Source organism: Bombina bombina, chromosome 5 (assembly GCF_027579735.1).
Source record: "Bombina bombina isolate aBomBom1 chromosome 5, aBomBom1.pri, whole genome shotgun sequence".
Classification (NCBI taxonomy): Eukaryota; Metazoa; Chordata; class Amphibia; order Anura; family Bombinatoridae; genus Bombina; species Bombina bombina.
Window position 1 is genome coordinate 203,658,513 of NC_069503.1, and position 21,130 is coordinate 203,679,642.

The 21,130-nt window shown below is 39.0% G+C and overlaps 1 protein-coding gene across 2 annotated transcripts in view; it reads right to left on the bottom strand.

Moving 5' to 3' along the window:
- Nucleotides 1-21,130, bottom strand: part of DIP2C (disco interacting protein 2 homolog C) — a 911,498-nt gene that overhangs the window by 187,039 nt on the left and 703,329 nt on the right. For both annotated transcript variants that reach the window (XM_053713839.1, XM_053713838.1), the window contains 2 exons: nucleotides 11,677-11,757; nucleotides 9,572-9,695 (listed from right to left, as the gene is read on the bottom strand). In XM_053713839.1, coding sequence (XP_053569814.1) covers nucleotides 9,572-9,695; nucleotides 11,677-11,757 — 205 coding nt within the window. The remainder of the gene's footprint in view (nucleotides 1-9,571; nucleotides 9,696-11,676; nucleotides 11,758-21,130) is intronic.

The following is a 21,130-nucleotide window of genomic DNA, read 5'->3' on the forward strand; positions in this document are numbered from 1 at the left end:
CTGAGCTCTCAGGTAAAACAGCAATCAGAGGGTAACCCCCTCTGCAGGCATCACTCAGTAAGAATAGATCAAATCACATCAAATGTATTTTGGGTCTTTTATAAGCCAAATTTCTTTGAAACTGCCACATCCTGGCTTCTAGAGGTAGGGTCATGAAAGTAACGACCTGATCAGGCACAACTTTAGATTTTGTATGAAAAAATGAATGTATAGTATTGCGCTAGCCCATTAGATATTGATATCACACCCTACTAGAAAACACACCTTCCTCTGTGTGTATTTAGAGTGAAATACAAAAAATAAAAAGATTTTAGAAGGGCGCTGCAAATTGAGCTTAAGATACTAAATTAAGGGATACTAAAAGGCAGAACATTAAGATTGTTTACAGACCTTAATATAATCAAATTTCCATGGAAGAAGAAACTTCACCTTTAACAATAAAATGATTTATTTATCATACAGTGCAAATTGATAAAATACATGAGAAAGGGACGTCGCCCATTAAAACTTCCTAAAAACAATTGACTGAGGTTAGACACTATGGTGTATATAAAGTATAGCTAACTGATGCATAAAGATATAAATTACACCATACATACAAAACTTCTAATGCATATATACACAGAATGATAAGACGTTGTATCTTTAGAGAGAAGGCCAAATAGTTTACCACCATAGAAAGTCTCTTATATGCCACTCACAATTTTATGTACGTATGTTATATAGCACAATTCACATCCAAATCCAATGTGGTTTAACTTAGGCGTATACGTGCAAGAAAGAAGAAATAAGGAAGAAAACGCACACTTTTGGACTTTAGCTAAAATACCGTCTTTAACTTTTATGGCAGCCCATACATTGAAGTGCAGAGAAAATGTAGTAACCAGGTAATTAGTTTTACCTTAAAGTAGCACTTAGTGCTAATAGCACGCAAGTGGAATCCAAGTGTATAGACAAAATAACCCGGGTTATTGGAAAGTCCTCCAAACAAAACACACTTGGACCAACTGTAATATTAATAGCTTTCTTTCATTAGAAATCACAGCCTTTTCTCATCTGATATTGTTTGGAGGACTTTCCAATAACCCGGGTTATTTTGTCTATAAACTTGGATTCCACTTGCGTGCTATTAGCACTAAGTGCAAGGGGAATCAATCACCTACATCTGTAAACAGGAGTTTGCATCAAAAGAAAAAAAAAAAGAATCAACATTGTATCTAAGCCGCTATACATGGAGGATCCGTGTTGTGACGTAGACACTAGTCACGTGAGTGCTAACAGCTGACCGGTGTGAGACGCCAGGAACACAGTGGTAAGGAACCGGAGCGTGTATTACAGCACACACAGGCTAAAAAGCAGAAACGTAGGTCTCTAATTTAAGGTAAAACTAATTACCTGGTTACTACATTTTCTCTGCACTTCAATGTATGGGCTGCCATAAAAGTTAAAGACGGTATTTTTGCTTAAGTCCAAAAGTGGGCGTTTTCTTCCTTATTTCTTCTTTCTTGCACGTATACGCCTAAGTTAAACCACATTGGATTTGGATGTGAATTGTGCTATATAACATACGTACATAAAATTGTGAGTGGCATATAAGAGACTTTCTATGGTGGTAAACTATTTGGCCTTCTCTCTAAAGATAAAAAGTCTTATCATTCTGTGTATATATACACATTAGAAGTTTTGTATGTATGGTGTAATTTATATCTTTATGCATCAGTTAGCTGTACTTTATATACACAATAGTGTCTAACCTCAGTCAATTGTTTTTAGGAAGTTTTAATGGGAGACGTCCCTTTCTCATGTATTTTATCAATTTGCACTGTATGATAAATAAATCATTTTATTGTTAAAGGTGAAGTTTCTTCTTCCATGGAAATTTGATTATATTAAGATCTGCAAACAATCTTAATTTTCTGCCTTTTAGTATCCCTTAATTTAAGATATCTTAAAGGGACATGAAACCCAATTTTTTTCTTTCATGATTTAGAAAGAGCATACAATTAAAAATAACTTTCTAATTTACTTCTATTTTCTAATTTGCTTCATTCTCTTGATATTCTTTGCTGAAAAGCATATTTAGATATGCTTAGTAGCTGCTGATTGGTAGCTGCACATAGATGCCTCCTGTGACTGGTTCACTGTGTGCATTGCTATTTCTTCATTAAAGTATATCTAAAGAATGAAGCAAATTAGGTAATATAAGTAAATTGGAATGCTGTTTAAAATGGTATTCTCTACCTTAATCATGAAAGAAAATGTTTGGGTATAGTGTCCCTTTAAGCTCAATTTGCAGCACCCTTCTAAAACCTTTTTATTTTTTGTACAACTTTAGATTTGGCTTGCACTGTGAAAAAACTAGAAAATAACATCAAAAACGTATAAGCAATTTCTATATCTTATCCCATATCCTGGGTAATGCTTCCCAGTGAGAACTCCTCCCCAGAGGGGCATGAACAGAACTGCCAACTCCCCTGGTAACCAGTATTTAGGTAACCCTTGAAGCACTGCACCCTCCTCCTCCTAGTTGGTTGTTCTGGTGTAGCATCTGCTTCAAAAGCCCATAAGGCTGCGACTGCCCTAGCTAAATGTGCTCTGAGCCCTTCTGGAACCTGTTCATTCTTTTGCTTATATGGTCGGGAGATAGCCTGAATAATCAAACTTAAAGAAGGTAAAGGGACAGTCTAGTCAAAATTAAACTTTCATGATTCAGATAGGGTATGCAATTTTAAACAACTTTCCAATTTACTTTTATCATGAAACGTGCTTTGTTCTCTTGGTATTCTTTTTTGAAAGCTAAACATAGGTAGGCTCATATGCTAATTTCTAAATCCTTGAAGGCTGCCTCTTATCTCAGTGCATTTTGACAGTCTTTCAACAGCTAGACAGCACAAAATGCATGTGTGCCTCATAGATAACATTGTGCTCACTCATGTGGAGTTATTTATGTTTCAGCACTGATTGGCTAAAATGCAAGTCTGCCAAAATGACTGAAATAAGGAAGCAGTCTGCACAGGCTTAGGTACAAGGTAATCACAAAGATAAAAACTGTTGGTTATGTAAAACTGGGCAATGGGCAATAAAGGGATTAGCTATCTTTTTAAGCAATAACAATTCTTCAAGTAGACTGTCCCATTAATTTTCCAGGAGCTTGACCCAATCAAGGACCTTTAGGGATGACAAAAAGATTATCTGTCTTGCAAATTGCTTGTATCTGCTTGACATAAATGTGAAGGCAACAGACTACATCAACAAGATATAGAGGCTTCCCTTGACTTTTATGTTTTCCATGATAGGACAAAATCTTGACTTCCATGGAAATCAGACAACCTTAGGCAGAAACTCATTAACAGATTGCAAAATAATTTTGTCCTAATAAAAAAAGAAAAGGTTCTTTTACAGAAAGTGCCTGCAATTCTGACACACACCTAGTTGAGGTGATAGCAACAAGAAAACAAGTATTCAAAGTGAGGAACCAGAGAGAGACCTCACATGGAGGCATAAAGTACATAAGAACATCTAGGAGTAAAGGAAGGTCCAAGGATGGAAGTGTTCATCTTTTTTGGGGGGAATATGGGCCAAGGCCTGAAAGAACTGAATCACCAAAGGATCATGTGCCCATTTCTTTCGGGAAATAGCTGAAATTGCAGAAATTTTAACTTTTCCAGTTAGAGCAATGAGACCCTTGAGAAAATCCCCATGTAGGAAATTCAATAACTGAGATAGCTGCTGTGGAAGCATTATTATTAAAACATCCCAGATGAAAAAATGATCCCAAACTCTGTAGTACATACTAGATGTAGACTTCTTCCTAGCCTTTAGTAATGTCTGGACTACTTGAGCAGAAATTTTTATTTGCTGTAAACCCACAATCTCAGCAACCATTCCGTTAGTCTGAGACTAAGGATCTGAATGGCATAGTGGACCCTGAAGCAGCATGTCCTGTGACACTGGAAGAATCCATGGGGGTTAAATCGCAAGACTTTGGACTAGAGGGAACCAAGGCATGCATGACCTGAACTGCAGAATCACAATAAATGTTACTTTTTCCTTTAAAATTTGTTTTAACAAAGGAAGGATGAGAGGAAATGGTGGGAACACATAAATAAGATTGAACTCCGACTTTAAAACAAGACGACATCCACTCCTAGAGTACGAGCAGTTGGAATGCAGTGGAACTTGATGATTGAGACTGGTGGCCATTGCCACTTTCTAAAATCATTTGGAAAATGGTTTTCTTGGGATGCCACTCTGTTGGTAAAATCATTCTACTCAGAAATACTGAACTAACATTTCTGGAACCTGGAATGTGAAAAGCTGTCAAAAATCGAAGATTGTTTTGGGCCTACACAAAGATTGTGGATGCCTCCTTGAGAACTATATGGCTTCTTGTTCCTCCTTTAAATAGAATATAAGCAGTATTCTGCCAATAGAAGACCTATTGAAAGGTTTTGTGTCTGACACCACTAATAAAGATGTCTCCTTAATTGGTCTGGTAAGAGAACCTGACAAGAGAGATTGTGGCTGTTGAGTGAAATGACACTGAAATGGACACATCCTCAATCTCGCCCACTCTATTACAGTATATAAACAAGAGAAGCCATATGCACCAACTTTCTCATCCATAGGTGTACTGGCATCCTTGTAACCTGTTGAAGATCTGAAAAAGATTTTCGTAGAACTTGGATCTTTGATTTAGGCAGGGAAATCAGAGCTCTCAGTGTGCTAGAATGAGCTCTTAGAAAAAAACAGATTTTGTGTAGGGTGAAGATGATTCTCTTGAAAGTTTATGAGCCAGCCATGATTTTGAAGAAATTGAAGCAGGATATCTATTTGCAAGAGAGCCTGATCTCTTGTTCTTGCTATTAAAAGGATGTTGTCTAAATAATGAATGACAAACAAATGTACTTCTTCAATTAGAGGAACAAGGACCTTTGTAAAAACTTGAGGTGCCGTAGAAATGGTGAAGGGTAAAGTTGCAATCTGGAAATGATGGTCTTTAACTGCAAACCATAGGTACATTTTGTGAGACTCTACGGTGGGAATATGGAAATATGCATCTTTTAATTCGATAGAAAGAATAAATGCCTCCAGCTTTGGACCACCATAAACGTGTTCAGCTTTAGAAGATCCAGAACTGGCCTCCATGAACCAATCTTTTTCTTCACTAGAAAAATGGGAGAATAGATTTCCTGATTGCGATGACACTCTGGTATCCGCTGAAATCTGAATGGCAAGGAGTTTGTTGACAAACTGATAAATTGCTTGCAGCTCTAAGGGGTCACTTGGGAGTGGCGATGTCCCCAAGTAAGGAAGAGTAGGTTTTATCTTGAAGTGTAGAAAAATAATCTGAAATATTTGATGCCCAAACCTCTCTGAAATGGGTGTCTGCCTTCCAGAAAGAGAGGTTGGATGAGCAAAAAATCATTGCTTCTTAAATTGGAAAATATCAGATTTTTTCAGTCTTGAAAACAAAAGGAGCATTTCCTAGAAAAGGATTTAAAATTCTGAAAGGATTCTTACCGCCAGAGAGTTTAGAGATTAAACTCTCCCAATTGCTTATCAAACATACCCCCTTCAAAGGGCACACCAAGTAGATTAACCTTTGAGACAGCATCAACCTCCCAGTGACGTAGCCACAAAGCTCTTATTGCTAGATTCACTGAAGACATAGAATTGTTGTTTAAGCTCCAATATTTCTGCGGCAGCAGAAAAAAATTTAGTTTCAGGTACATTTTGAATAACATTATTAGACCAAAGGTCAGTAACCTTGAGGATAGAGAATATGGCAAGGAGAGGATGAAACATAGCACCTTGCTGTAAATATAGTCTCTTAAAACTTTGCTTTTTTCCCATCACATCTTTAAATGTACCAGCATCATCTGTTAAAAAAAAATAAAAAAAATATTGGATAATCTAGAAATAGCAGAATACACTTCTGGGGGATTTGAAAACTGTGAATGTAAAGAATTTGGTAAAGGAAACAATTTAAACATTTTATTGGGTATACCAAGCTGCCGTTAATTCTTAACAAAGGTGTATAAATAAATTGATTTAATTGCTTCGGACACAGGGAAAATATCATCAGGCTCAGGATTAGGCATGAACCAATCAGAGGAAACTTGAGATTGTTCACCCTCCACTCCTAAAATATCCTTAATAGCTTTAATATAGTCACTTACATTTTAGAGTGAAGTTCTAGACAGTGTAGAGGTCCTATCACTTCCTCAAGCTCTTCTACATGAATGAATCAAATAATTTAATTCCCATAATAATACATACATACGATTAATCTGTACAGCCACAAGAACATGCATTGCTAAATACTGGAAGGTGGGAGCACCTAGCTGGTCTGAATTACTCACTAAAATTGGATACAAGATAATACAGGTTCCTTTCATAAAGTATAGTATTGCTGGTTATTAAAGGGTAACAAATGATCAAATTAAGAGAGCTAGATTTTACAGAAATTTACAAACATAAGTAGCTATGTAAAATAGTTTGGTTAAATGACACGTGAAAATAAAGTCCATAATGAGTGGGAGTTACAACACCCCTAAACGTCATTTAAAGGGATACTGAATCCAAATGGTTTCTTTCATGATTTAGATAGAGCATGGAATTTTAAGCAACTTTCTAATTAACTCCTATTATCATTTTTTCTTTGTTCTCTTGTTATCTTTATTTTAAAAGCAGTAATGTAAATCTTAGCAGCCAGCCCATTTTAGGTTCAGCACCATGGATAGCGCTTGCTTATTGGAGGATTACATTCACCCACCAATAAGCAAGCATAACTTAGGTTCTCAACCAAAAATGGGCCGGCTCCTAGGCATCCCATTCCTGTTTTTTAAATAAAGATAGCAAGAGAACAAATAAAAATTGATAATAGGGGAAAATTAAAAAGTTGCTTAAAATTGCATGCTCTATCTGAATCACGAAAGAAAAAATTTGGGTTTAGTGTCCCTTTAATAGCAGGGTAAAATATCTCTTATTCTTTCACTTTTTTCTCTTTTATTTCTTTTCCTTCTTTTTAAATATGATTTTCAACAGTTACATACTGATGACATTTTAACTACAACAATGGTTACCTATATTGTATAAATGTGTCCATAAAGGGACTTATTACTTAATGATCATGTAACTAATGTTTGTATATTGTTCAAGTGTGTCAATCAGTGTAACTCACTGTACTTTTCTGTTGCATTACTCTTATGTTTGTAAAATACCAATACAAATATATTAACATAAAGTCGCTGAAAGAAGCAAAGTATAAAGAAACTTGTGCTTCCGATTCAGAAATTTCCCCTTTAAAAAAGGTGTCAGAACTTGCATAACACTCTGCAGAACCCATAGGTGCAGCATTTGTGGCAAAACTTCCACCATAAATTTGCCCGATACATACTCTGCAAAACTTTTTGTCTTGCCAGCAAACATTTGAGCATATTGAACAAACAGGCTTATGCTCAGAACTTAAAGAAGCAGATTATTGTCATAAGTTAACAAACAACGAAAGAACTTAACTGAAGCCACAGGCTTGTAGAATGCTCAGTTTATTGGCTGTGCCAAAAAATAATGAAGGGTGACGTGTTTCGTGCATGCTCACATGAGCTTCATCAGAGGCGAAGGATTCTATGGGAAATGTAGTTTATATATGCAGTGATGGCCAATAGCATCATCGGTTTATTTAACCAATGGTTCTAATCTGCTCAAGATTGAGGAGACTTAGAACATCTGCTCAAGATTGAGGAAATCCGTTTGTTATCCTTTCCTCCAAGAGCTGCATCCTATCAGAAATGATCTATTAGCTGACGAAATAGGAAGTTCCTGAGCCTGTAAGGAGGGTTGTACGCCCACCCCGACAAAGGATCCTTACACCTATACTAAGGACATTACCCGCGGTGGAGACCGGAGGGTTCACTCACCTGCCAAGGAGCAAACACGTATGTTGTCTACTGCCTCTTGCACTTTCACTCTGGATTGGTAGTCTAGGTATGATAGATTGACAACTCCAACTTGATAATACGCTTGTTTTGCAGACTGTCTGGATTACGCCAAGACCCCAAGATAAGTACTGTAATTTACCATTATATAGTTGTGGATCATGTTATAGGCCTCAAGACAAGTACTGTCGCTTACTATTGTTCTGTTGCACAGGATGATCAAACCGTTCATATGACAACATCCTTACTTTGAAGTAATATACAAAATGAAAACTTTTGCAATTCATGCTGAGAAAGAGCATATGATACATACTTTTCTCAGCTGACACTTTTTTGAGAGCCACCACTTTGACTAACTCTTATTAATAATAAATGCATATTCCTCTTTGTTATATATATATTGACATAACTTGTAAGCGTTACCAGGGATGGCCAAGATAAAGAGCTTTCCTCATTAGTAATATCCTTAAAGGGATAGTCTACTCAAAATTAAACTTTCATGATTCAGATAGAGCATGCAATTTTAAGCAACTTTTAAATTTACTCGTATTATTTATCAATTTTTCTTCATTCTCTTGGTATCTTTATTTGAAAAAGCAAGAATGTAAGCTTAGGAGTCAGCCTATTTTGGGATCAGCATCTGGGTAGCGCTTGATGATTGGTGGCTACATTTAGACACCAATAAGTAAGCACTACCCAGGTGCTGAACCAAAAATGTAAAGCTCCTAAAGCTTGCATTCTTGCTTTTTCAAACTAAAGATACCAAGAGATTGAAGAAAAATTGATAATAAGAGTAAATTATAAACTTACATACTTCATCTGAATCATGAAAGTTTAATTTTGACTAAACTATTCCTTTAATAATAAAATCTAAGCCATTTTAGCTAAAACTTTAATTCAAGCTAACACTCATTTAGAGATCCATAGGATCTTTAAATAAGGCAGCATCATTGTCAGGAATTACGGCATATTTTCGCAAGTTGCATCTAACATAGGAATCTGTTTTTAATTCCCAGTATAGATTTTAAGTTCCCACGGGAATAGGGCCCTCAATTCCCCCTGTATTTGTCTGTAAAATTTTGTCTTTTATCGTATTGTTTTTCCATTGTACTGTTATGCTTGTACCCATGGGTAGCGCTGTGGAATCTGTTGGCGCTTTAAAATAAAGAAGAATAATAGTAAAGGAAAAATAGCAACACTACTGAAACCAAGAAGATAACTGAAATCTTTAAAATAGATTTAGACCATTCTGCAGCAATAAATACTGAAACCACTCTATGTTCCTTTATCTTAATGCATCAACCAAACTAAGGTACCTCCTATCTTTAAAACATTCAGAACTAAAAGAACCACTTTTGTCAACTATTTAGCTACATGGTGGATCATGACCCTTATTTGTAAGATTCTTATAACAACGAGGAGAGGAGGAAAGAGGTGTCTGAGCATGATAGAACTATGAAAGTATGAAATAAGTATTCCATCAATTAAAGGCAGAAATAAAAGACAAGGGAAGAGAAAAGAAAGTTACCTTCTAAAAACCATATGGACAGAAAACTAAATATTTTCCCCTTTAATTTGAAAAATAAGCTGTCTCACTTGTTGAATGGATGCTATGCATAAAATTTGTTTACCTGGTGGATAAACTAGAGCAACATGATCTCCATCTTGCAAATGTCCCCTTTCCATAAGCATAACTGCAATCTTCTCTGCTCGCTTATGTAGCTGGCTACACGTTAAAGAGTTAGCTATTGTCCCCTGTAAATAAAAATACATCATATTACAAGAGATAGATGTTATATCATTGATGATTGTAACAAATTACTGGTCAATCTAGACATATTTTATTATTGAAAAGGCAAAGGGGATTCAATACAGACAAATCTGCAATTGAATAGGCCCTGATTTGTAAGCCTAATTATTAGCTTACCTTACATTGTCTTATACCTTGTTGAGAACACAATGAATACACACCTGCCTATTGTGTTTCCCAGTACTTTCATGTTGGCTCTGGATTGGCTGTGAACCAGCCTTTAACCAATCCAGAACCAGTATAAGAGGAATTTTATGAGTGTGTATTTGGAGAGTGATGGACCTGTTGGAGACAGTGCTGCTCTCAATGTTTTCAAAAAATGCTTGTAAACCCTGTTAAACTGTTTGCATATGGTAAGACTTTGTGGGGAAATTTCCAACACTTACCACTATACAATCTATTGCCCACTTTTTTCAATCCAGAGTTTAAACCAGGATTTGACTACTCTACCACAAACACTCATAGCTCAGTAGCTCTTCCAATAAATTTATTATTTGAGAAAGGTAAATTTATCAACAAACCACCCCTTGTATCCATGAGTGAGGGATTTTTCGAGTCGATCCAATAACAACAATTACACAACTATAACTCAGCTCACAAAGACTGGGCTAAATAAGACCACATACAATGTTTCCAAAATGATATAACAGAAATAAAAGGCATGCTCTTTCTACCTCATACTCCCTATTTACGGCACACACTACCATCTTATACTAGTTCTTGGAACAGGCAATTACTATATGATTTATGAGTGTAAACTCATTTTCAAAGCTACTTACAAATCTACATACTCGGCTTCAATCATGGAGAAAATTTTAAATCTCCTATTCTGGTAGAATCTCATGCCACAGAAATTAAAATATATATTCACACAAGTTTCAGATTGATGCTGGAGGAACTGTGTTGATAAGGGAACACTTTCACACCTGACCCAAGCCTTATTCTATTCAACATTTCCCCTAAAAACAAATGTAAATATCAAACTAGGCTTTACCATATTATGGTACACAGCGCAAAAATACTGATCCCTAGATTATGGAAAAAACAGATACTTCTGAACTCAAATTCTTGACTTCAACTATGATATGTTGTTGAAATGGGACTTGGACACAAACTTAGTGAGTAATTATGGGTAGGAAATAATGTTTTCCTGATTTGGTACTTTCATTAAAACCACATGCAACTTTTGTAATTTCTTGATTAACGTGACATACGAATACATGCTTTACTCTGGAAACTTAACATAGTTATTAGAATGGAGCCCTGGAGGAGTGCTTATTACGTAGGGGCAGGTGACCCTAACGTAGGTATAGCACTGAGGATTGGGCAAATTGTAGGAGAGGAGGAGCAGAGGGAGACACTATAAAAAGAAGAGGCGGGGACAAAAAGAGCGCCAAATCATTTAGCAAGGTCCGTGGGGGAAGAAGCTCCCTCCCTCCCTGTAGTTAGGCAGTTTGTTGCAGCAATGGGCGGAGTGCTTGCCTTGGAATAGCAGTTAAGGGGTACCTCCTGGAGAGGCAGGAGAGAGTTTGGTGGGTAAGGTGTTTAAAAGTGGAATATGGGTACTATGGGCAAGCCTTGTGTGGTTTAAGTTAAAATATGTTTATAAATAAAAGCTGCAGCCTTTGTACCCCATGATTGTGTTGTGTATTTTATTTTATCAGGTACCGAGTGGAAGGGTCACATCTCAAATATTCTATTCTGAAGAGAATTCTTGGTTAGCTGTGTTATTTGCCTAAACTGACTTTGGTTGACTCTGCTGTACAGAATACACTGTAAAACCTTCCATTTATCATCTCTGTTTCCTTTTTTTCTTTTTATTGAAACAGATCTTGCTACACTTTGTTTCACTAAATGTTGTTATTGCCTTTTTTTCCTCTTGCAAAACTTCAATAAAATATAAATTAAAAAAATATAAAATCTTACCCTGGAATTTAGTAATGTGTAAAGAACATGATCAGGAGTTGTTTGAGCTCTCCACTGTAAAACTTCTGACAGGAATAGAAACTAGAAAGAAAGAGACTTAAATATCAGTTTTATAATTAAAATCTTAAACAATCAAATTCTAGACATAAATATGCAGGTTATTTACCACCAAACAGATACAATATAAACATAGCATAATATTGATTTGGGATGCCTTTTGGCTGGTCAAAGTGACCAACAGCTTCACTGGTTGGTTTACAAATCCTAACATTACACCAAGATATGCACAGCATAAAGGGAAGTAATAAACATATCATTACAGTGGTACACAAAGGGGTTAGAGAGGGGGAGAGATCATTCTATCAGGGGTTAGAGAGGGGGAGGGATCATTCTATCAGGGGTTAGAGAGGGGGATGGATCATTCTATCAGGGGTTAGAGAGGGGGATGGATCATTCTATCAGGGGTTAGAGAGGGGGAGGGATCCTTCTATCAGGGGTTAGAGAGAGGGGGTGAGATCCTTCTATCAGGGGTTAAAGAGAGGGGGGAGGGATCATTCTATCAAAGGTTAGAGAGAGGGAGAGGGATCATTCTATCAGGGGTTAGAGAGGGGGATGGATCATTCTATCAGGGGTTAGAGAGGGGGATGGATCATTCTATCAGGGGTTAGAGAGGGGGATGGATCATTCTATCAGGGGTTAGAGAGGGGGATGGATCATTCTATCAGGGGTTAGAGAGGGGGAGGGATAATTCTATCAGGTGTTAGAGAGGGGAAGGGATCATTCTATCAGGGGTTAGAGAGGGGGAGGGATCATTCTATCAGGGGTTAAAGAGGGGGAGGATTTATTTTATCAGGGGTTAGAGAAGGAGAGGGATCATTCTATCAGGAGTTAGAGAGGGGGAGGGATCATTCTATCAGGTGTTAGAGAGGGGGGGATTATTCTATCAATACCTAGATATTAAGAATATACATATGAACATAATAGGCATTATTTAAGAGGTGCATGCTTTACTTAGTATTATATTATCGACAATTGCACTGAATACTGTATAGGATCCCTTTCTTGCAATATATATATATATATATATATATATATATATATATATATATATATATATGTATGTGTGTGTGTGTGTGTGTGAGTGTGTGTATATATATATATATATATATATATATATATATACACATATATATATATATATACACACACACACACATATATACACATACATATATATATATATATATATATACACACACATACACACACATATATATATATATATATATATATATATATTTATAATGTATTATTTTTAGTATTTAGTATATTTTTAGTATTTTACAGTCTCTGTTGTATGTTTCCCAAAGAGATCAGAGTTATTGCAGATTAGGTTTATGGCTAAATCACTTCAAGGGAATAACAGCTAAGCTTTTATTAGCTTAGGTTTGTTTTTAACAAACTAATAACATTTTATTTGCCATTTCTTTTACAAAGTAATTTCACAATCTCCCTTTAGTGGTGTCAACATCAGGCGCAAGTAGGTTAATATGTCAGGAAACGTCTAACTTACCTGGGTCTAGAAGTGTTGCTGGGGTGTAACTGGCATAAGGTCTTAGTATACATATAAAAAATGTATGTATTCATTTCATCATTTAATACTAAACAAATATAGCCAAAAAGATTAAGCCTGAGGAAACAGTCTGTGACTGAGAAACGCGTCGCTGTATTTTAATCTATATCAGTAAAGTTTTATATCTTTTTAACTCAAACACTTGCTACTGTGTCTCATTTGGATCAAAACATTGTCCATCGGACCTCTGCTGTCTGCCTCCTGTGGAAGCCTTGATACAGTCTGTTGGGTGACTACATTGACCCCATCCTGTCTGATTAGCATCAATAGAGATGCTTCACTTTTTGTGAGTATATACCTTACCACATATACTACTGCTTCTTGTATAAGACTGCACTAGGCCATATAGGCACTTTTGTGTCCCTTTGTGTTTCACTACAGAACATCTATCTCCACCCAAGAGGTCGGTCTTCTGGGTGACTGTTATAGATCCCAGACTGCTCCCACTGCACTAATTGGAGTGCTTTTACAATTGTGAGTTTGATAGCATATAGCTCTGGAAATTGAATTCTGTGGATCAAACAATATTGGGCCATGTGGCGCATCTGTCTTTTTCTCTGTTTTTAGATCATTCTTTGGATCCAAGCCAGGTCCTCTACAGATTGCTGCCTCTTCATCACCCACCTTTATATCAAAGACTTTTCTTACACTACTATATTATTTTATTTTATTTTGGGCTGTATTTTATTTTGTGCTTTATTTTGTGCTTTATATTGTGCTGAATTTACATTTGTTAATTTTTATTGGCCTATGGCTTATTGGTATTGACCTCCTTTGTACTTCACATCCACCATTAACATTTATGCTTTATAGTGAATCTAGTGCTATTCTTTAGGGCGCCCCCTATCTCATTGATCAATTTTTAGATCACTTTGCTGCCTGGCTTCCTTATTTCCTTTCCTCAGACACCCCTGCCCTGATTCTTGGCGACTTCAACATCCCCCTTAACAATCCCACTGCCTCATCTGCTAAACAACTTCTGCAACTCACTTCCTCTTTCGGTCTGTCACAATGGACTGATTCTCCCACTCACAAAGACGGTCACTCCCTTGACCTGATCTTTAGCTATCAATGCACTCTCTCAAACTTCTCAAACTCCCCTTTTCCTCTTTCTGACCACCATCTCCTTACCTGCAACATATCATTCCCTTCCTACAACTCTCCCACCTTCTACTCCTCACACCAAACTTCACAGAAGCATTAGGTCTTTAGATCAGCAACAACTTGCTAATTCCCTTCAACCGCTCCTCTCCTCCTTCTCCTCCTTTTCCTGCCCTGAACAATCTATCAGCCACTATAATTCCACCCTTATATCCATCCTTGACAGTCTCGTCCCTCTTACCACTGCTAGGAAATCACACACTCATCCCCAGCCCTGGCATACTCCTCTGACACGGTACCTACGCAGATGTTCCCGTACTGCTGAACGGCATTGGAGAAAATCACAGAGTTCAGCTGATTTTCTTCATTACAAATTCATCTTGAACTCCTACTACTCTGCCCATAATCTCCACAAGCAACACTACTTCTCTACTCTTATCTCTAATCTTTCTTCAAACCCAAAACGTCTGTTCTCCACTTTCAATACTCTCCTCCGCCCTCCTCCACTTCCTAATACAACTTCTCTGTCAGCTCAAGACTTTGCCAGTCACTTCATTAACAAAATTGATTCCATCAGACATGAAATTAGTTCTCAACACAATTCCATTCTCTCCCCCCCTCAAATACTCTCACTCAACCACAACCCTCATAACCTGAAACTTAGTTCATTCTCCTCTGTTACTGAGGACGAAGTTTCAGAACTTATACTGCGCTCTCACCTCACTACCTGTCCCCTTGACCCTATCCCCTCACAGCTGCTCCCCTCTCTCTCTGCTACCCTTACCCCTATACTAACACACATTTTCAACCTCTCCCTCAGAACTGGTACATTTCCCTCATCAATGAAACATGCACTGGTCACACCTATCCTCAAAAAACCTTCCCTTGATCCTACCTCCCCATCCAACTACCGCCCAATTTCCCTCCTCCCTCTTGCTTCAAAGCTTCTCGAAAAACTAGTACATGCACGCCTATCCCATTTCCTTACGTTAAACTCCCTTCTTGACCAGCTGCAATCTGGATTTCGTCCCTATCACTCTACAGAGACAGCTATTGTTAAGGTCACCAACGACCTACTTACAGCTAAATCAAAAGGCCTCTTCTTTCTGCTTATCCTCCTTGATCTGTCCGCAGCCTTTGACACTGTCGACCACCCTCTTTTGTTCCAAACCCTCCAATCCTTCGGCATCTGTGACACAGCCCTTTCGTGGCTCTCTTCCTACCTGTCAAACCGTACCTTCAGTGTAGCCTTCTCTGGGGCCTCCTCTGCCCCGTCACCACTTTCTGTCGGAGTACCGCAAGGCTCTGTCCTCGGTCCCCTTCTCTTCTCAATCTATACGTCATCACTAGGTTCCCTAATTAAGTCCCACGGTTTCCAATATCATTTGTATGCCGATGACACCCAAATCTACTTATCTGCACCAGATCTATCTCCTTCCTTGCTAACCCGTGTCACTAACTGTCTTTCTCACATCTCTTCCTGGATGTCCTCTCACTACCTCAAGCTAAATCTCTCCAAAACTGAGCTCCTCATTTTCCCCCCTTCTTCCAACATCTCCACCCCCAATATCTCTATAACTGTCGACAACTCCATCATTACCCCTACCCCGCATGCCCGATGTCTCGGGGTCACATTTGACTCAGATCTTTCCTTCACTCCTCACATTCAGTCCTTGGCTACAGCCTGCCGCTTCCACCTTAAAAACATCTCTAAAGGCGGAGCCTAGCCACGGACCGAAATGGCTGCTTTCTAAACAAGCTCTGTAGTCCCTGCTATAACTACACTCAAAACAGGTGCACACATGGCATAAATTAATCTATAAATGGTTAATCAAGATGTATTAGACTCTACTCAATACTTATATGCAAGTCTCGAGACCAGATGGCATAACGGAGCAGTGGCAAAGGTGAGCCGTGTGTCGGAGTCCTACTCTACAGACCGCTTTCGCTGGGGGACCGCCGTGCTCAAGTAAACTTCTTTGGACACACCACACAAGCTCTATGCAGAGGAACTGACCCTAAACTGTCGACCACTAACCTCGAGAGGTGAGACTTTGAGAGCGTATAGCCGATAACGAGACGCCTCTGCCTCAATACGATCCTTCCGGACTGAATGCTGTGGGGCCTACCACGCGGGATTCGCAGATCCCAGCCAGCACAGAGACGACCCAAAACGTATTGCATAACAGGTCTGCTGCAACAGGTAGATTGAACCCTGTGACGGACGCTGGGAGCGTACTTAACCCCAGAAGTGACACGGAGTGATAGCCGACAGCCTGAGTTCACCGGGTCCTTACAACAGAGGTCACGCCACGTGGCGGAGCAACCCAGCATACAGATCCCAACATCGGACAGGTAACACAAATCTCCGGGTGACTCCGGAATTAGGGCCAAGTTGTTCGGAAGCTCTGGGGGTGCTGACACAGATTATAATCAGGTCCTTTACCACTAGACCACTCAGCATATAACCGGACATTAATAGTCATACACACAAGGGCAGTACAATTCATTTGCATCACAAAAGTGGACTATTGACCTAACAGAGTCCTGAGCACGGTTCCTTTATTAGATATTCCCGGCCTTGATAGCACACCCCTGTGTCTCTTGGGGAGTAAACATAACTATACTGGGAACGACCTTCTCTCACAGCTGCAGGAAATCTCACACCAGGGTCCCATATCCCTGAAGGATAAGAGAGGAAGGATATCAATTGCTGGTAGACCCCACCTATACAGAACAGCTCATTATAGTACATGTAATGTCCAGCAAAAGAAATACTAGGCCTACTAAGAGCTCTCAGCCCACCACTCTGGAAAATTACTTAATAAATAACGAGCCTACAATAGCAAAATCTGACACTAATCAGAAAACTACAGCAGCTCAGGTTCATACTACAGACACAATGTCCTCTCACCAGACCTGTGTTACCAAGGCTGATCTTAAGCTCCTCTCCTCTAAGGAGGACATAAAAGAGGCGATGAGAGATTTTAAATCAATGTTTCAGGAATTAAAAAGCGACATCTCAGCAGTAGATCAAAGAGTGACACAGATAGAGGAAAAGCAAGAGACACTTAGCTCTGATTTACAGCACCAGACTAGCTTCCTACAGGCCCAAGAAACCACGGTACACACCTTGTTAGAGAGAATTGAAGACCTCGAAAACCGCAGCAGGAGGAATAACCTCAGGCTGCGAGGTGTACCTGAATCGGTAGAACCTGCTGCTATACAGGCATACATCCAAGATTTTGTTAAATACCTCAGAAATGAGGATTTCTCCCCTGACATTCAAATAGAAAGAGCACACAGGGCGCTGCGCCCTAAACCCCCAGGAAGGGCCCCTCCTAGAGACATCATTTTAAAACTTTTGTCATTCAAAGAGAAGGAGGACATTCTACGCTTGGCCAGAAATAAACAACAGATTGAATTCAGGGGAGCAGAACTGCAAGTTTATTCTGACCTGTGCCCAACCACTCTCCAGAAAAGGAGAGATCTCAGATTTGTCACGTCTACATTAAAAGCCAATAAAATTCCCTACAGATGGGGCTTCCCTACAAGCCTTATTGTCACTAAAAATAACACCACACACATCCTTAAGACTCCCGCAGACTTGCCTGCCTTCAGCCGAGCCCTAGGCATCAACATCAGACTTCCCTCTGGGGCCCCTGCAGTGTCAGAGGGTCAGGCTCGGGAGGAACCTAATGAGATACGCCATCTGGAATGACCAGCTGATGCATTCTGCAACACACTTTCCCAGTTACTCTAGGTTGCCCGGCTCTAACAATGAGCCGATGGACTTAACCCTGCTGAATGAACTATAGAGTAACGACTCAGATAATTTATCCTTTAAAAGTTATGAACATCGTATGTTGTTTTTATGTATAGTTATGTATTGATTTAAGCAGAGATTCGCTAACTGTGCCCAAATAGAAGTTTGCTGTTAATAACTGTATTGTTGAGACCAAGATACCTATATGCAAGTAAGGGATAAGCATGATAGCTACATGAGACCTGAAGATGTTACCTAAATGTTGACCATGAGATACTCTAACAAATTAGAGACCTTCACAGTGTAATATGTGGTCTAATACTGCAAATGCTATAACTTTACAGTTTTAAATTAAAATTTGTCCTTCCAGGTATTTTCCTATTGCTAGATCAGTACACACATCATGAGTCCCCCGCACAATATAATGAGATTGCCCATTTCTACTGGGTGCTTAGAAAAGATATAATCTCAAGATGTTTTCAGTTACTATGCACCTATCTTACTTTCATGGCACATATTATAGTTATGAATGACACAGGTTCACAAATATTGAAAAACATAAGTTGGTAACTAATGTCTCATACAACATTCCATAGACCGCTATATCCCCATATCACCCCTATGTTATGTTCTAATTGAGCCCGGTGACAATCCCCCTCTCAGATGGTTTATTATTAAACACTACATGCCTCATTGACAGACCCAAGCCACAAATAACCTGTGATTTGGAAAAATGACACGCACTTAAAGGGGTGAGACTCATGACGATACGATGAGATACTTGAGCACTGGAAGTAGGAGATGAAATCAGAACCAGTCCCCTCATGAAGTCCCTAGGTCTCAGCTTATATTGTTACAAATAGCTTGGGACAGTTTATGCTAAGTTAGTATCTATTATGAAAAAGGTTTGTTATTAGAGTTCTTTCATCCTACTGAACTGATAAAAAGTAAGTTGCAATAATGCAACGCAATCCTGTACTTGTTTATATCTAAAATACTACTAAAGTTTTATGAATAGTGTAGTATAGCAGGGAACACTACCCCTGTATTTGTTTTACATAGTTTGTCTTAATTGTTTATTCACCTGACTTAGGCCTGTGTAAGTTATACTACTGATACATTGTTTGTTTGAACTGCTCATTGCATAGGTCTGTACTTACCTTTTCCCACTACTTGACGACCTCGGTCGCCTGCCTCTTTCCCCTCTCTTCACATCCCTGTCCCTCTCTTAACTCAGCCTTACCAACACTCCCCCCCCCCTTTCTTTTTTTTTTTTTTTTTTTTCTTCTCCCCTCCCACTGTCACCACCATGATGTCCACACATAAAGAAGCCTCCCCCCGAAAGATAGAGCTACTTTCAGTAAATGTAAAGGGCTTTAATAGCCCAACTAAACGCTCTATGGTCTTACGAGACATACACAGACAAGGTGGACAGGTTGTCTACCTGCAAGAGACACACTTCGCTACCGGACATGAACCCCGCTGGTATAGCCAACAATACCCTAACGCTTTCTTTGCCTCTGGCCCACATAAAAGAAATGGAGTAGGCATACTTTTTAGTAAAGACATACCATTCCAAGTTACACAGGCACATAGAGACCCGGAGGGTAGATACCTCCTACTAACAGGACTATTATATGCTAGACCCATAACTTTAGTTAACGTCTATTGTCCCAATCAATCCCAGCATATCTTTATTCAAAAGGTTATCCATAATTTACTCGAACTACAGACTGGCATAGTATTCCTTGTGGGAGATCTAAATGCAGCACTGAATCCTATCCTAGACACCTCAGACGGTATCTCCAGTGTCCCTCATAAGTCTCTCAAACATATAACATCCTCACTCAAAGAAGCCGCATTACACGACATCTGGCGATCACATCACCCCTCAGCTAAGAATTACACATTCTTCTCCCACCCCCATAAAAAATACTCGAGAATAGATTACTGGTTTACAGACGCTACTGGCCTCATAATGGCCACGTCAAGCAATATACTTCCTATCACATGGTCAGACCATGCTCCAGTTACATGTTCAATCCTGTGGGCGGACACACCTGTCACGCCTTATATTTGGAGAATGGATGACACCTTAGTGGATGACCCTGTTTTTAAACTAGAAATAGAGAAGGCCCTGACGGAATACTTTCAGATACATGACAGAGCGGACACACCATTAACCACGGTATGGGAAGCCCATAAGTGTACTATCCGAGGTCTATTTCTGAAACAGAAAGCCAGGATAGTTAAGAGCAGACGAATGATTTATCAGCAACTTCTTTCTGAAGTTGAAACTGCAGAAAGTTCTCACAAAGCTGCACCAACTGATGCTGTATTAGATAAGAGTCTGACACAAGCGAGAACAAAACTCTTGCAGTTCCTACAAGAGGACTATCAGAAAGCAGCTCTTGTTCTAAGGCAACAATTCTTTGAACAGGGGAACAAAGCAGGCAGACTGATAGCCAGGGCGGTTGCCCGGAAAAAAAAGAAACAATATGTATATAGTATGCTACACCCAGACGGGAAGATTAGAGAAGATGGTAAATCCATCGCTGAGATCTTCCGATCATATTATGAATCCCTATACAATATCCAAAATGCGAACAGAGCGAAGGTTCAAACTCCTAATCAGGAACAAGAGACACTCAAGATATCAGAATATCTTGCTAATGTTGTCACCCCTCAGCTCTCTAATCAGGACTCTGAGGCCCTAGATTCTCCGATCACTCCTATAGAGCTTAAGCAAGCCCTCAGGGACATAACATCGGGCAAGAGCCCAGGCCCGGATGGCTTTGGAGCTAAATACTACAAAACATTCGGCAGCATACTTGCGCCGACTATGATAAACCTCTTTAACCAACTATCAGAAGATCCAGTTCTGCCTAACACAATGCTTGAGGCCCACATTGCTGTGATCCCTAAGCCAGGCAAACCAGAAACTAGCCCTGAGA